Raw genomic sequence first — 16,689 nt, forward strand, 5'->3', positions numbered from 1 at the left:
TTTCTCAGCTGACGCAAACTGACATTCCTTATTACGTCATATCAGAGTTACTTTCTCTTGCACGTAGGGAAGGGCGAAGGAGAAGGATTCAGCGAAACTATTTGAAGAAATAACAATGCTCAGATAAATAAAATTGTTCATCGAAAAGTGCTAATTTATACAAATAAATGCTTTCATTTGCTCGTTCACTGTATCTCCCATCCATTGCCTCGACCGCGAGACTGCTACCGCCCAATTGCATTCGATACTCTCGAAGCGATAACTATTGGGCATGCTTAAAATACACGAACTAAGGTATCATTCCACTTGGCTGAAAGAATGGGAAAAACCAGAGTGAGTCGAAGGCAAGGCTAAAACTTCGTGGGTCGCAAGAAGAAGAAGCCTGGGTTTGTGCAGGCCCTTCAATTTCGGGTAGCCAGACGATTAACCTATCCGTGCCAACGAGATCCGCTAAATCCGGCGAATGGATCAAGCGATCAAGGGATTTGAAGGGGTTTCAAGATGGGGAGCTCTCGAAAGGGATCCTTTCCCTTACTTAACCGAAGGCGATCCAATTCCCCGTTCTCCCAAGATGCCCATTATTCTCCCCGCTCACCCATATCCCCAAGCCCATCACACACTCCTCCCAGTTGCCCAGTCCCAGAGGAGCCCCGAATGCGATGGAAACAAAGAGATGATAAGGGAAAAGCAGAGAATAGGAACGGATGAGGGGAAGGAAAACATTTCCGCTTTATACGGATAGTAACTAAAGCATAGAAGACTAGGAGGACGGGAATCACCAATGATTCTGTATGAAAAGTACACATAGACTTTTGATGAAAAATTACTAAGATGACGAAACAAACTTATCGGTGATATAATGAACAAATCGAGGATTCCCATGTCAATACGTATTTAAGAAAACAATACTTTAAGGAAGGATGAAGGTCAAAAACGGAAGATGCAATTAAAGCCAATCAAATTTGCTGACCAGTTACCGGTAATTGTAAAATTACGAAGTCACGAAGAAATAAATTCTGATTTACTAAGAAAAAAGATGCTTGCGAAAAATAAGAAACAATTAAATCAATGTAATAAGTTCACGCAACTCTGAATTGCAGACTTTTTGTCCGCGATGACTAACATTGCCTCATATTGCACAGATTTGACTGTGACCTGTGCGTAGTGAACGTCTACTGGTATCATTGTCTCCCATTATTTGTGATAGCTTTGATCAAAGGAGTTTCAACTATGAACGCACGAGTCTTACATTCTCCTCGTTCAATCTCCTCCCCCCTCCCTCGAAATATGAACACGACTATTTTCAACCCACGGATATATAATACACACGAGTACGATCGTACATCAAGAGCGACTCGGCAACTGGAGTACGAACTCATCTGATCCGAGAGAACATCGCGAATTACTCCGCTCAGCTATCATGGCCGATGACGAGAGAATCTTCCCATGGGCCTAAATCATCAGCACTGAAAGGAAATCCATCAACCTCCGAATTATCTATCCAGTTCGTGAATTTTAACCGAGGCATCAAAAACGAAGGGACTTAAACATCGTGAGAGGCAACCAACTCGTATGTCGCATTCGTGACTGCTATCGGCCACTTCACCCGTATCCTCAAGGGTGGGGATGGTCACGAAACATCAATCTGGATGATCATCGACACGATTTGATCACAGCTAAGCGAGCGCGCCCGGAATTCCACGGGCCCGTTCCCTTTCTTGGCGGACGCCTTGAAGGAAAGGCGTCACGAACGGAAGAGGGGAGGGAGTCATTTCCGACGGGAGTAATCACTTTCATTTCGTCCACTACCAAAGAGTGGCTTTAAAATCCGCTAATTATATGCAAAAGGACTCGGAATGTGTTTGGAGGGAGAGGCCGAACTCGAGCGAGAGAATCGCCTCGCCCTAAGACACTCCTCAGCACCATCGTTTAGAATGGCAAAAATAAATTATCGCAAGGCATTCATCGTTTCGCGAAGTTGATTCCCTCAATCTCGAGTCACTCGAAAACTTCGCAAGCGAGAACAATTCTTGGAGACCAAATTTAAGAGATTCGCCGAGTGTACTCTGCCAATTTATTTGCCCTTTCCGAAATCCTTCACTTGGGGAGATAAAAACCGCACGCCTCCGCTACCAGAAAAGGGTAAATTCTCGAGATATCCCATCTCTACGCTTGGGCCCAAGAAAGGCCGTCACGAAGGGTTAAATTAAATGTCGCGACAGTGTCTCACGCCTGAATATGGTTGTAAATATTTAATAAACAGCCCATGTTAATCAAACTTGAATTATCTCACGAATAAAGATCTGGGAAGAGTGCATGAGTTTACTCGTAGATGTTGGTTATGTTACGCCAATCCCTTCCTTAGAATGATCGGCTATACGTGTATTATGAGTGCTCACAACTTCAATACGATGAGTGTCGAATGCTTGGGATTAACTCGGTCAAATGTAAAGTGGTGCATAAAAACATTACAACGTTCAGTACACCCTTGAAAATTCAAGCGTTTGGACGTCGAGAATGAACGGTGGAAAATGTCCACCACGTGAAAATTGCAATGAACACAAGGACAAACCAGCCAATGAAGTTGGCGATGCATTGAAATATTTATTCATAGCGCGCCTACGTGATAGTGGGTGACCTGTTGTGAGTCAAATCGGTTTCAACAGCATCCAGAACATTGGTCCTTAACCTGTTGCTTCTGAGCATAACAGATTCCTTATTACCGTAATTAAGTCCCCTTCAAACAGTCAAATTCATATTGCAACATGAGCACTCTTCATATTATTGAGTGCGCTCCCTTCTGAAGGAAGAAAGCTCGCATTTGCTTTGAATAACTGACAGATATTTTGAAGTCTTTAGTTTACCATAATTAAAGAGGTTAAATTTAAAACGATTGCAAAAAATAAATATTTTCAAAAATTATGGGTCCTTAACGATTTCTTTTCCCAATTTTTGGGTTTGAGTATTCCAATTTACATCCCAATGTTAGACAACGGTTAATATAGCAGTGCTTCCCTGGTAAGAAAAGTTGTGCAGTGGTTTGGCTGGTTCCAACAAAAGACTACCTCCTATTGAATGCGTTAAACAATGCGACATCACTGAAGACAGAAATGCCCATTAAGTTGAACTGACTTTTACCTCTCCTTCTGAAATCCTCGGAATGGCAAAGATGTGCCCAGGAGTGTTGGTGATCACGCATTGACATTTGATCAAATATCAATAACTCATTTGGTCCTACAGTGATTTTGAACATTGAAACTCAGACCACAGTTCATAGAAGCTGTAATTTCTCATATTTAAAAAATGCAACACGGCAAGGATGGTGCCTTCCTTTTTAACACACGCGTTTCAGTTGGTTACATAACAATGCCTGTCTTTTGGAACCCTTTGAAACTAAAAATTGATCAACAATTTGAACAAGGCCCAGATAAATACTAAACGCATAAGCAAACTAACCTAGACGACGCTCAAAACGAAGTTGAATAAAATTACGAACAAATTACGATGAAGGGTGATCAAAGGCTGATGAGGGTCGTTATGTAACGCATCCAATGATACCAAAATCACATGCCTAAAATTTTCCGGGAAATTAATTAACGATCTGAAATCATTTTTTAATTCTCATCAACTTGCACATCAACGACGATGGCTCTGACCAGGACTCACCCCGAGGAGATTGCTACAAGCGAGTCCCATCACTGCCCACTTGATGCACACCCACCATGAACACGTTCGCCACCTTTCTTCAATGCCGAACATTGACCGCTGCAGCGAGAGCGAAATGTCCAGCCGCAATATGATGCCCGTGCACCCTGACTCGAAGACCACCTGCACGTCAACAAAATTAAAACAACACAAAAACCAAGGGAAGCGATATCTCTAATTTGTCTTCTCAATCTGGAAAAGTAACACGCATAAAAATGTCCCGTGTCGAAAAAATTCGTTTTGAGCTTCATTTTTTTAAGGCCACAAAACATCCAACGGAAGGATTGTTACGCGAGAACATAGAAAAAACGGTAAAAAAGACATTCTTCAAAAATATCCCCTGCACTAAGAAAAAATTCTTTAAATAATACATAATGCAACTTAACAAATGAAATACATTTTGGCATACTGCTTTCAAAAGCCCAATACGATTTCAAGATGTTCGACGTATTTCACACTTCATACCGGGAGCCCGGTTAGTAATTCCGCTGAAGCGGTCATGGCCATCCATGAAGCAGCTCGAAGACGGCGTAGGCCGCATCGGTGCATAGCAAAAGGCAACGGCAGTGTGAGGGGTTTTATACGTGTAAACAATCACTGCCTTCCCTGCCTATCCTACTATAATTAATCCCCCTCACTTCTTCAGTATGGACATTTTTCCACAGCTGCCCAATCAGCATCACACTTAATCAGATCAATCATAAGAAAAAACTTTTGTTCGCAACTTTGTTCAGAAAGCATTTCTCATCGTGCAGTCCAGCTTAAAGACATTAAATATACTTGAATGAGTGGAAAACGTCGGATACGAGAGTATGCATTTTAGACAGCATGAATGGAAGTAGTCTTGATATGAAGTACGATTTAGTGCTAATCAAAGGTTTCTTCTATTAATTGGAAGTTCTAAGTTGCTAACAAGAGCACAACATTGTATGATAACTTTTTTGGGCCCATCTATAACCAACCGGTCCTCTGCACTATAACCAGTAACCCTTCGGGAGCCGAACCCTAATGCATGTATGGTGGGGAGTATTTTGAATCCGCTTCAAAACCGTTCAGAATTTCTCATTGCGAAAGTTTTTTTTTAATTTTTCCGAACGTGCACTGAAATATGAAATTCCCGCAAAATGAGTAGAAAAAATTCTAACTCAGTCTGGAATTTGTCCGGTTAGGTTTTACAGCACACTTACATGCCTCTCCTGACAAAAAACGCAACCTGACAACCAACAACACAACAGTGTTCGTTCGCACGCCACCATTCCTTAACCCTTCCTCGCTTGTCTAATACGGCGACCACAAAAATAAGAATTAGGAATCCTTAATGCTGCAAAACGTCCGCGCATTATCGTACACCTGGAACCAATTATTTTCATATCAGTCGCAAACTAAAGTTCACAAAAATCTTATCTAAGAGTACCACACCTCCTTTGGATCATTGAAAATCAATTATAGGATCGTATGTTTCAAAGCGACGCGAGCAAGAGGTTAAGTGAACAGTACCCAGATACGTGGAGCCTCGTGTGAAGGTGAGGAAATTACGTTATTGAATAGCATTTCCTTTGGCGGCTGAGAAGCATCGCAAGGGCCGCGCAAGCAAGGAGACCCACCTCTGAAGGAGAGCGCAAGTAGGGAATATGAATGGCAAGGTTTATAAGCGCCGGTCTTGAGACATAAAATTCACGTATTTTAAATACATTCCAACACGTTTGCGAATCTATTCTTGGACACCACGAGAAATGATACCCCTGGAATACACCGCAGGGAGAATCTTCCGCCGATCTCGAAGCAACGACCTTGCGTCCATGGTATCATATTTAAGTATTCAATCTTCCAGGAAAAATAATAGTCAAATTGGACAAAGCACCACATATCTGATCAAGCCCTTGAGTATGCTTAATTTAGCGTCAGTTGCAAACGCATCATACCTAAAAGGTACTTCAATGCAGTGATGTTTGGGGAATCGCCAATAAAAAACCTTGGCCGGCATTTGAATGTTGATCTCTCAATTGCCAGTAAGACGCTGGTGACTAACAACACCACCAAGCCAAGGGATGGAATCATGCCCACTCCAACTACTTTCCTCAGGAAATTTCCACGTATTAGTGAATAAGCATCGCGCATTTTGCATACAGGATTCTTCGTGGGAATTTCCTCGGAATGCCTCAGCCAATAAATGTTACGTGAAATAATTTTTCATTGAAAAACAAGAAAATAGACGTTTTGACTGTTTTATATTTTCCAGAATATAATTATCGATAAATAAAATAATTTTCACCTTAAACCAGAATTGCTTCCAAAACAATTATGCTGGACACTACCCCTACCTCGGCTAAAAATTGAATACAGAAAGAATCTACACAAAATTTCCATCGGAGCACTCACTACTTATATACTGTAGGTACGTGATTTTATATAGTGCGTTCCGAGGTACACCATTGAAAAATTAATTACAACAAAAAAGAGTCGTACAAGTATAAGAACAACTGACGACTAGCAAGTACTGCGCAAGAAGTAAGAATTTCCGATAACATGTTACTTCAGCGGTTTGGAACAAGACACTAGGTAAGTAGGCTGACTTGAGCTAACTCAAACATTAGTTTTGATAACTTTGACGAATGTAAACACACATTGGAAGAGAGAGAACAAGGAGAAAGCTAACCATTGCTGCTGTTGGGCTCCACCAAGACCTCTACAATTGTTCGAAAGTGTTTGTTCTCATGAGAAAATAATTAAAACATTTTGGGACGGGGACTAAATACGGCAACGGAAGACCGCCTAACCCGTCTTTTCGCCCGAGTCCATGTGCACGCAGTGGGCATGGTATTAGCGAGGAACCTGAACATAATTGAACGCGATGAAAACGAATGGAGAGACTGGCAGCGGAGATACGGTAACTGGGCACTTGGTCCAAAATCAAAAGGCACAGCTCCACGATCACTGTACTTCAGGGACATCGAAGTGAAATGTAGAGATTTAATTAAATACTGAGACGTTACCCTCACTCACGATCTTTCCTGGGTGAAACACATACGGGGAATATGTGGATAAGCTAACATAAAAAATAAAGAGTTATTAGAAGAGTACTGGGTAAATGTGATGAAAATCTCACAGAAAAATGTTATCTGTCGTTGGTTAGGCCTCATTTAGAAATATTCGATCCTAACGAAGTGGATTAATGGTCGAATTGGATCGCGTGCAGCGTAGAGGAGCTGGATTTTTAAAACATTTTTATGATAAACTTATTAGCGTATCCAAAATATTAGAGGAGCTAGGCTGGAAATCACTCACGGGGCGAAGGTTAAATTACAGGTTGAAACTCTTGCACCAATTGGAAGGGGGTCTCTTTAGCAGTGACGTAGCAAATGTATTATTATCCCCGTCGTACTACGGTAGGAGAGATCATGTGAATAAAATTAGAGAGATTAAGTGTAGAACAGATAGATTTAAGATGCCATTTTTTCCAAGAACGATAAGGGATCATATTAACACTGTCCGACCGAGGTGGGATCATGTTCGGGTAAAAATTAGTCTGGTGTGTATTCACCCACCAGAGGCTTGCAGAGTACTAAAAAATAGAAAATACTAATACTATTCAGCAACGCCCGTAAGAACACGGGAGCTACAGTTGCCAAGTATCTGGTTGTTCTGGTCTAATTACCCAATATTTTCAATTCCATGGGCTCCGAGCCATACCACCTGTATATGTCGCCATACCACATTGCAATCCATTATGTAGTAAGCCTCAGTTAAGAGTCAAATCCGAGATCCTTGGTATATTCGAAGGGTTACCATCCGCCGCGATAATCGGAATGACCGATGAGACCGCTCACGAGGACTGGTAGCCAAAAAATACCAGGTAGGTATGTGGAGTTGATTTTGGGCGAATCGACAACTACGGATATACCTCAACATCGCGATACGATTACAATCGTATTGTATAACTTCACGTTCAACATCCCAGTTTATTGCAGAAGTTTTGCCGCTAACACGCCTTCCTGCCTTTCATTATGAAATGTATGGTTACGTTTTAATCAGACTGGATCCAGCCGGTGCAGAATGACGCCTTCTTCTCTGAAGTGGAGAGCTAAGAATTAGTCACGGAACTCCACAAGAGTAAAAAAATAAAGAGGATGTGGCCTATCCTCTGCCTCGTGATAATACCTTCCTCCTTTCGTCTATTCCCGACAAAGGGTTTCCAAGGTAATACTATATCCACCTGTTCAATAGCAATGCATCACCATCATGCAGCCACGACAAAATACTTCCACAGCCGCGTAAAACTGCAGCCGGCGAGGCGCCCGCAGAGTGAGTTCCCCACCCCCTGGACCCTCGGACTCTCGCCCTGACGTGGGTGGCCACGGCCGTCGCGATGAGGGACAACGATGCGTGCGGAGGCCGTCTTGGACGCCGGTGGCGCAGTTTTTTAAAAGGGTGCAACTTGAGTTTCCGGGCACTGCCTCATTATCCGTGGCGGAGGGGAGGAGCCCTCGGAGGGTGTGCGTGAGGGCGGCGGGGGGTGGGAAGGAAGGACGACTACCGGCGGGGGAGGCGGAGCCAGGAGAGTTCATGTGCGTGTTGTGTGGGAAAGATGCGAGGATTTGTGTGTGACATCGGCGCTGTCGAAGGCTGTAACGGTATTCCACCGGGCAGCCTTTTTGCTTGCACGACAAGGATGGAGCATGCGTCCCGTGTAGTAAGCACGGGGAGGAATGGGAGGAGGGAGGAAGGTCCCCCTCCTTGAGTTTCTTCTTCCCTCCCGGGAGGCCCCGGGGAAAATGGGACCCGCATCGCGATTTTGCCCCGGTCCTCTCCTTTCTTCCCACGTGTTTACTTTGTGAGACACGCATAATGGGTTTAAGGCCGCCGTTTCTCGTACGATGTTTCGGTGGACGACGACTTTATCAACTTATTACCTCGGTTGCAGAACAATACAATCGGCACATCTTTAAGACGTTGCCGTGCAACGACTTTCGCCCCTAGAACTAACATCGACCAGCATCAATTGGGGATTACGCGCCCATTCACGTAATTTCTCATCGAGGCCCCCATTCTGGTTTCCCTGATCCTTTTTCCGCGGCGTCGTTACCCAACATCGACAAAGTGGTGTTCCTATTTTCAACCCGCAAAAACGCCAATTTTCCCTTTTCCCTCGAGGCAAATTTGTAACGACCTCCCGATTGAGATAAAAATGAAAATACGACATTCCGCGAGACAATTAAATTGATGACTTTTAATTAACACAACATCACTGAACCCGAAATCAACATCATTGGGTCAGAGAAACGGTTCACCCTGGTCACGGAGGCGAGGGTCAGTGGCGGCCGGAAGTCACGGCCGTCGGTCGCTCTGGACAAGCGGGTGCTTTGAATCCAGATGGCAAGTTCACACCGGGAATCGGTTCTTTCGCTGCCCCACGGTTACAACAGTCCGTATTCATTAAATTCCATGGCTTCCCACTTCAAAATTTCAATGAGGGAAAATCATCTGAGGAACCGCGGCCCCCGAATGGTACCGTAAGCATAGTGGTCAGTCCCACGATTATATCACATTGCGAAAATACAATTTAACGAACCCACTCCGACCGAATTGCCGATTGACAATTGTCCGTGCCCGTAAAAAGAATTAAATGAGAATCAATTTTCCAGTAAAATGCTCTTTTAAAGCGGAAAGGTAACCATTCCATATTATATTTATTGACATAATATTTTCGCACTGATTTCCCTTCAAACTCATTCATTGCTTTCATCGTAAAACAATGTTTACACTGCGAAATCCCTCGATTTCAGCGTCAACGGCGGATGACTCCGTTTAAGTGGGTGCCACAAAATTTCCCGCGGCTCTCTGAATTCGACAATTTTTATATCTATTGGGCCATTAAAAGTAAATGTTTTAGAGCGGCAATTGTTGCTCATGATACACGAATTTTCCTATAAATATTTAGATATCTGTAGGTTTTCCCTTTACGCATCATCAACTATTTCGGAATCACCTTTTATAACGGATAGTAGAGTTGAATATAACAGTAACATCTAAAGGAGAAGTTTGAAAACTTAAGAGAAGTCCAGGTCCCACTGCGGACACGGAGGCATGTTAACAGTATTTCGATGTTTCTGGTTTAATTGTGTGATGGCGTTACTGCAACGAAAAATGCAGAAACAAAAAAATGTCGAAAATGGCGTCATGAGTCTAGCAGGTAAAATAAATTAATGCTACAAAATACTTAATAAAGTTGACTCGGAATTTCATTAGGATCAGATCCGATGTTGGCAGAGTCACGAAACGCGGGTCGTATTTTACAAGAGTGTTTTTGTGAAACCATTACGAAATGATGAACCTCCACCCCCGAGAAATTCTACCACTGACGGCAGGGAGTGAATACAAAAATAGAATGCATCTCGAGTTTTGCATTAGTGTGGTCCAATATTTGCATATGTTAAAGTTAAGCATGTTTTATTCCCGAGTAATATGTGCCCACTCTACGCATAACATTTATTCATTTTTTAAATGTAGCTGTCACTTCATCTACCGAATGCAAGAGAAATGGAATATTTTCAACTGTCTCAAAGTATTACAATTGATAGCCATTCGTTCCACATTCTTCGATTCCAGCGGAATCTCGTCTTTCATTCAATAAATCATTTACCCATCTATTTAAAGTAAAACTCCTGTTTAAATTCAGAGCACGCTATCACCACTGATTCCTGAACCGTCTACGCTCAACGGTATATCAACGGAACGCCTTCTTACGTTGAATATTGATGCGAAATCAACGCATGATGAAAATATGATCCCTGAAAATCTAACACAGACCGACTAATAAAAGTGATGTCTCAGTGAAACGCTTTTATAATTCCGTCTGCTGAACTGCCGAAGTCACGGCCAACTCGGAGCCAGAGGTGGTTCTAATGGCTTGCCATTCAATAATTCAATTCTATTTCTAATTTCCATAATAGCACTCCTTAAGAGCGCACCCACTCATTTGCATAACCCGATGATGGATGGGGCCCCGACATTTAAACCGGGGATAGGGTAACGAGTGCAATGCCATTTTTTTTCATGGCGCCCGCTGCACCAGAATCAGCGACAAGGTCTCACGGGTCTATTCTTCTTAGTTTGCTGCAAAGTGAACCCAGGGCGAACTCCGATAGCGATATCATCTTATCCCCGATGCATGTCAACCAAAATTCAGGTAAGCTGAGCTTCGTGTCGCCCATCTCACTCGTTTCCTGTGCACCTTCTGGGTGCATGCACCGGGCGCAATTGCCTCGCACGGTCGTTAATCGAGCACGCTTAATTAGCGCGGCGCTGGAAGCTTCCGCTAAAACATTGCAGGATGGGTACCCGATGCACTTTTAACCGGGGCGAAAGCAAAAACTCGAATTACACCAAAGAGATGAGATCCCCAAGGCTTAGTGTAACGTTTCCTTGGGAAAGGGGTCAAGGCCAAGAACATAAAGCAACCGGTAAGTTCGACATCCAAAGTGGCAGCTCATTAAAAATGTACAATTTTTACGATGAACAGAGGGCGTCCAATCAGAAAAAGCCAAGTACCCCATTTGAAGGATAAAAATATTAATGGCATTTACAATTGATTCGGACAACTCACGAGCGTAGGATGTAATTGATCGGTTTCTGAGGACTATTAACTTTAAATTTGGGCGATAACTTCGAGCTGAGATCATTATTCTTGTGATAGTACCTATATTATTTCCGGGACCTATCTTTTCTTGATTAACCTGACTAAGTGCAGTTGAGCTCGTCACATTCAATTAAAAACCGAAAAAAATGTCACATTATTACGTTATTTTCAACCATATTAAAGGAGGGAATTAGAAAAATGTAGCATTATTTTGATCAAATCATACCGCTCCACAAAAGATCACTACGTATTCCAATTCAGGCTTTTCCTCCTACCGCGACAAGGGATTTGTTTTCGTCAATTACAAAACACGTCAAAATTGCAGACTTACCCAGAATGTGCGTTCTAAGCAACGTTCTCTATTATCAATTAATTAAGATATAAAACGTGACAATATAATTTTTCGAGTTTAATATGCATGTATATGCGTGACAGTTCAAGCTGAAAATGTAGTTTTTCCAGTCGAAAAAAATAAGATGCAGCAACATTCATCACTGACAAAAAAGATGACCAGGTTATTCCACGTTATTAACTCGGTAAACCAAATGCCTATCAAATAGTCGTAGGATTGGGGTCTACTTGCACTAACGCCTGCAGTTACATCGTCCCACGCGATCTATGCAGTTCCCATGGACGAACGCAAAGAGTCATCCATGACTGGGCAAGGATTAGGATCGTGACATCTAGGTTACCTACTTGGTAAGCCCGTAAAATGCTTCAGTACTGTGGTCACACTTAAATCAAAAACTTTCCAGGTGAGATATCCTTCTGGTGCCCTAACATTCAGATGAGTTCTGGGTCCAGTACGACGATACACCAACAAACAATGTAAACAACGCAACACTCGTAAACACAACTGAAAAAACATCCATAAAAAAAGCCTAACTCAAAAGGAGTGACCTTCTTCACCAACCTCATCACTCCGAAATGGATTTGGAAAAACCTTAACTGGCAATAAAAGTATATATAGTATATGGATTTCATGATTTGCGAATACTAATATATCATCCATACTAAAAAGAAAGACTCGTACTTTTCCACAGATTTTATAAATCTGTGAAAAAGACTCGTACTTTTCCACAGATTTTATAAATCTGTGGAAAAGTACGAGTCTTTCTTTTTAGTATGGATATTAAATACTTCCACGAAGTGAAGCCTGAAACAATAGAATATATACTAACATATCATCTTATGTGCATAGGATTTCCACGGCTGCTGCTCGCAATGGCGTAAGCTTCCATTCAATTGCTCGTTTAAACGCGTTGTATTAGGGTAGACCAAGGAAAATATTTAACGGAACGGTCGCCACAGCCTCGGGGCTGACCCAATGATTCCATTCCACCACGGATGACGGCGCGTGAAGGGAAGTGCCACGACACCTTCGGTTTGTGCCATCCCGTGATCCACGATATGAGCGTCGGCTGCCCGCAAGCGGATGGCTGAGCAGAGCGGGGACGGAAATGGAATCGGCGACCAAAGGGCTTTCAGTCAATGGGGCTGCGGCTGGTTTTGGCCCATCGGACAGCCACCTCCCTTCCATCAGCTGCTGCTACCATCCTCTCTCTCTCTCTCGCACCGATCATTCGCACGTGAACTTCTATTCCGCCACTTCACCCCCCCACGTCTCGCAAGCGAAAAGCCCGCTTGAGATGGGAGGACGTCACTCAGCCGAGGCGAGCGGAATTTATGCAAAATCATTTCGCGTAAAAACATACGATTTCATGAATCCATTTTTGTTTTCGATTTTTATAATTTAGTTTCTAAAGCGATCGCGGCCTCTTCTTGGTATCCAGATTTACGAGAGACAATCGCCCCCCTCATACAATGTATTACCAATCCCCCCAAAACACACACTGTCCAAAAACACCGAACTCCCTTGAGTACCTACGATGAAACTGAATGATGATGGCAAAAGAATGATGACAATATTTTTCCCGAGGGAAAAATATTGTCATCATTCTTTTCCCTCCCTTATCGGAAGAAGAGATAATGATTAAAAAAAACTCTTTGGTCATCATATGAGTCCTTCATCAAAGTTATTACTCAAGTTCTCCAATTGGCCTGCGTAAAACTTGGGATCTCTCTCAGACAGTCAAATGAATTATCAGATTTCCTTAGAGGAATCTTGCACAAGAAACTTGAATGAAATCGCATTAATTATGTCAAAACTTTGCCAGTTCAAACCCATGTTCAAAACTTGCTCATGTATTTCTTGAATGCATATTTCAATTGAATGTAATTAGCAACAAACCAGGACTAATTTCTGCACATCCTGCTCAGCAATACATAACTGCTGGTGAGCACTAAAGCAGAACAGTAACTATCTAATTAAATTTGAGGCATCAGTGAAGGCTTATCAGTGTAAATTAAATGAAACATTTCCAGCAATGAAGGAACTGGTTATCGGCTACCATTCAACACACTAACGGCCAAAGTGATGATTATTTCCATCAAAGATTCATTGGCCATGTGAACAAAGCCTCATTGAATTCAAATAAACTGCAGGAGATGCTGGAACATAAACTTTTAACAGATTCATCCGCTAATGCACATTGCACTTTGAGTGTTGCATTGTCAAATTCATGATTTTAATGGGGATTGGATTCTTGAATCCAAGATGTCTTTTCAGGTTTTTTTTCCTTTTCAAACTTTCATTGGGAAGGCAGCTCGCACTCAAAGGCTCTTTTTCTCCCCTCCCTCTCTCTTGCCAAAGCTTCACTTAACCATGCATAATGCACTCAACAGCCAAATAAAAACCTTGAACGTACCAGGAACAATGATCCCTGACCATCCATGCTTGGGGTGAGTGTTCCAGACAGATCCATGGTCTCCCAAAAACCGTTGTTGCTTCTCGTCGTCCATGGACAGCCGCGGAGGAATGCCCCAAAGAATGTATCTCATCTCTTCAAATTCAATCTCCTCCAGTTCTGAGAATGCATGCCGCCTACCAGTGGACCCCACACCACCTGGGCCCCCCATGTACCCATACAGCGGAATCGGGTTTGGCGGAACGGAGGAAGGGCAGGCCGCCAGGGAGAGTCGCTGACGACTGGCTACCGCCCATGCCGCACGCCGGTGGCTCACATAAATATCGGGTTGCGTTATTTTGACCTAAAAATTTAAAATCACGCTTTTCAACAAAGGAGAATAACTACCCAAAGGAAAAAAAATAATCAAGGATATAAATTATTTTACAATGTACAGACTTAAACCTAAAAAAATCAATCTGGATCAGGTACATATGACTTGATTCATATGGACCATTAAATTACCCCTCATAAATATACAAACATATATTTCAAAAGGCTTTCTTCAGCCTTCGGCTGCAATAGAGGAGTATATGCAACATTAAATTTACAAGCTGAGGTTGAAAATCCTATTTACACATTATTCTTAAATATTCTCATTATACATCCGTCCTAACTGTCACATACAACTATTACAGATACTAAATCAAAATGAAATAGGCAAAATGGATTTCAATGTTTTATGGATAATAATATATGCACTGAATGGTTGAGGCCTTAACTTTGTAGAATTCCATTATTAACTTAGGAGAAAAAAACACAATTTTTTTTTTCTTTGCTTTTCTACAGAATAGACAAATTGTGTTTTTTTCTCCTAAGTTAATAATAATATATATATATATATATATATATATATATATATATATATATATATATATATATATATATATATATATATATTTTTTTTTTTTTTTTTTTAAGGTAATCTACCGGTTAAGGTAGGTTTTTGGATGGACACAACTGCCAAACAAATATTTTATTACTCCTAAAAAAACACAAAACCCATCATCCTACTCTATATTAGGTCCCTCTTCATCTCTGAGTACTTTCTTCCTCCCTTCATCCCGTCCAACATCCCTATCCTGTTCCTTCCCTTCCCTCGTTTGCCCAACATTCTACCCTCTATCACAGTCTTCAACATCCCACTGCCGGTCAACACTCCCTTCATCCACTTTTCCTGCCTCCATAGGATTGCTCCCAACAAACCCCTCTCTTCGCCCACCATACCAAGTACTTCCTCATTTGTTTTCTTCTCTGTCCATTTCACCTTCTCCATTCTTCTCCACGCCCACATTTCAAAAGCCTCCAGTCTACGTCTATCCTCCTGCTTCAATGACCACGTTTCCGCGCCGTACATAGCTACGCTCCATATCATAGTTTTTACGAGTCTTTTCTTAACATCCTTACTCAACGTCCCCGTCATCAACTACCTCCTCCTTGTGAAAGCCTCTTTTCCCAACGCAATACTCCTCCTTACGTCCCTACTACTTTGACCGCGTTGGTCCAAAACACTTCCGAGATACGTAAACTGTTCTACCTGCTCTATTTTTAGCCCTCCTATTTTAATGTTTAGCTTAGCCTTTTTCTTTCTAGAAAATCGCATAACCTTTGTTTTATTAATATTGATTCTCATCCCATACCTGTCGCACTGGATTTCCAATTCACTCAGCAATGCTTGCAGCCCCTTGGCTGACTGACAAACTAAAGCTTGGTCATCAGCAAACTTAGCTGATTTTACGAATTCCCCGCCCACTTTCATTCCTACCTCGAGTTCTTCCCATGCCTCTTTGATCATTTCCTCTTCATACAGGTTGAACATCAACGGTGATAATGGGCAACCCTGCCTTACACCCCTTCCTAACACTGCCCATCCCGACTCCCCGCTTCCCACCTTCACCTGAGCAGTCTGAGACATGTACAGGTTGCGGATTAGCCTCCTTTCCCTCCAATCTATTCCTATTTTCTGTAATATACTCATTATTTTTTCCCAATTCACTCTATCAAACGCTTTTTCGAAATCTACGAAACAGGCAAATACCTCCTGGTTGTGTTCTACATTCCTCTCGATTAAATATATAAGCATCTATCCATGGACTAGGCTGAATTTCAATTGCACAGCCAAAGGATTTAATACTACTTATATATATGATTATATTACCGATTAGGATGTACAAAGCAGAATGCAGTTCTAGAGAAGTTTTTCCGACAAAAAAACACCTGCTACACGAAAAAAACAGTAAAACAGGGTGACCAACAATTATATGTTCTTTGTTTCCATCTTTTTTCCAGGCTTTCAAGCAGAAAAGAAATCACATTAAAAACCCTAAGAAATGTGTTTCCCTTTAAAAAGTTGTCTTCCAGGTTTGCTGAAGGAAATCTTTAAGAATGTCCCTTCACTATGTTCAGTATCCAAAGTCAAACTGGGCAACGAATAAAAACTAAGCATAATGTAAGCACATGGGCATAATATCCTGAATTTGAAATGTGACATTATTCTGATGATTTGCAAGGGGAAACGAAGAAGTAAAAGAAATGTATCAT

General features: G+C 42.0%; 1 protein-coding gene across 1 annotated transcript in view; it reads right to left on the reverse strand.

Moving 5' to 3' along the window:
• Window positions 1-16,689, reverse strand: part of Ino80 (chromatin-remodeling ATPase INO80) — a 196,612-nt gene that overhangs the window by 146,976 nt on the left and 32,947 nt on the right. Inside the window, exon 20 of the mRNA XM_071598816.1 lies at window positions 14,110-14,452. Within this exon, the coding sequence (XP_071454917.1) occupies window positions 14,110-14,452 (343 nt within the window). The remainder of the gene's footprint in view (window positions 1-14,109; window positions 14,453-16,689) is intronic.

Source organism: Hetaerina americana, unplaced genomic scaffold (assembly GCF_022747635.1).
Source record: "Hetaerina americana unplaced genomic scaffold, ioHetAmer1.1.p SCAF_10, whole genome shotgun sequence".
Lineage (NCBI taxonomy): Eukaryota > Metazoa > Arthropoda > Insecta > Odonata > Calopterygidae > Hetaerina > Hetaerina americana.